This window comes from Penaeus monodon, chromosome 21 (assembly GCF_015228065.2).
Source record: "Penaeus monodon isolate SGIC_2016 chromosome 21, NSTDA_Pmon_1, whole genome shotgun sequence".
Lineage (NCBI taxonomy): Eukaryota > Metazoa > Arthropoda > Malacostraca > Decapoda > Penaeidae > Penaeus > Penaeus monodon.
Genome location: NC_051406.1, coordinates 31,541,574 through 31,542,728, shown reverse-complemented (window position 1 = coordinate 31,542,728; position 1,155 = coordinate 31,541,574). Strand labels below are relative to the sequence as shown.

General features: G+C 44.8%; 1 protein-coding gene across 1 annotated transcript in view; it reads right to left on the bottom strand.

Annotated features, from left to right (window-relative positions):
• LOC119586425 (predicted GPI-anchored protein 58) overlaps positions 1 to 750 on the bottom strand; it is a 4,140-nt gene extending 3,390 nt beyond the window's left edge. Inside the window, exon 1 of the mRNA XM_037935149.1 lies at positions 588 to 750. Coding sequence (XP_037791077.1) covers positions 588 to 622 — 35 coding nt within the window. The 5' untranslated portion in view covers positions 623 to 750. The remainder of the gene's footprint in view (positions 1 to 587) is intronic.
• Between the last annotated feature and the right edge of the window lie 405 nt (positions 751 to 1,155).

Sequence of the window (1,155 nt, the reverse complement as noted above, 5' to 3'; positions counted from 1 at the left end):
CCCCCCCCTCCTGCACGCGCGAGCAGCGTTTCCCTGCCTTTACTCGAGCGGCGTTTCCCTGCCTTTACTGGAGCGGCCCCCTCCTGCTCTGCTCGAGCGGCGTTTCCCTGCCTTTACTGGAGCGGCGTTTCCCTGCCTTTACTGGAGCGGCGTTTCCCTGCCTTTACTCGAGCGGCGTTTCCCTGCCTTTACTGAGCGGCGTTTCCCTGCCTTTACTGGAGCGGCGTTTCCCTGCCTTTACTCGAGCGGCGTTTCCCTGCCTTTACTTGTGGCCTTTGAATTTCCCAAAACTTTCATTCCAAAATTAAGACTCAATCCCTTTTCACAATAAGTCAAAAAGCAACGCTTCTAAAGTTACTGTGCTCTACTTACACAAACAATCAGAGCAAAAACCCTTGCATCCGATGCTCTAAAGCGTTGCTAAAATAACGCAAAACCTAAAATATCTCCTTACATTCAAAAGCGAACAATCTAGAAGGAAAAATCTCTATATTGAGGTTCTTAGACTTCAACTTCCCACAATATAAGGGAAATACTCAAAACAATACACCTAACTCCCTCGCACGCACAAAAATACATCTCCTTACCTGAGAGTCTGCAGGAGTCTGGGAATGGCCGACATGTTTCTGCTCTCGAGCTCCTGTCTCTCCGGCGTCCGAGCGGCGACTGAGAGCGAGCGAGTCTTTTGACCCAAAACTTTCAGCTTCGAAGCATTTACATTTATGCTATTTTCCAATGTTTTGAGAAGGTTTAAAGGTCAGATTTGCCTTTCATTATGTTCCGTTTTGTAATAGTAGATATGTTAAATTGCAGTATAAGGGCTCAGGATACGGATTAGTATGAATTCTGATGGATTTTGTAACTTTGGAATATGAAGCAATGAAGTTTCTATAATTAGTGAAAGGACTGTGCACAATTCGCACAATTCGCACAACCATCTATAGCTTTTTGACATCGCACGCGCGTTTCTCCTCGACAACTACTAAAATATTCTTTTAGATGACTGTTAAATGGCGACCGACAGAAAAATGGTTGGGTGGGTAATGGCTTCTTGGTGGCCGAGAAAATATACACTTAAACTGCCTTTAACAAAAGAGAGAACCTGAACCTGAAGGCTCAGGAAAAATGCTGACACATAATTTAGAAACATGAAGC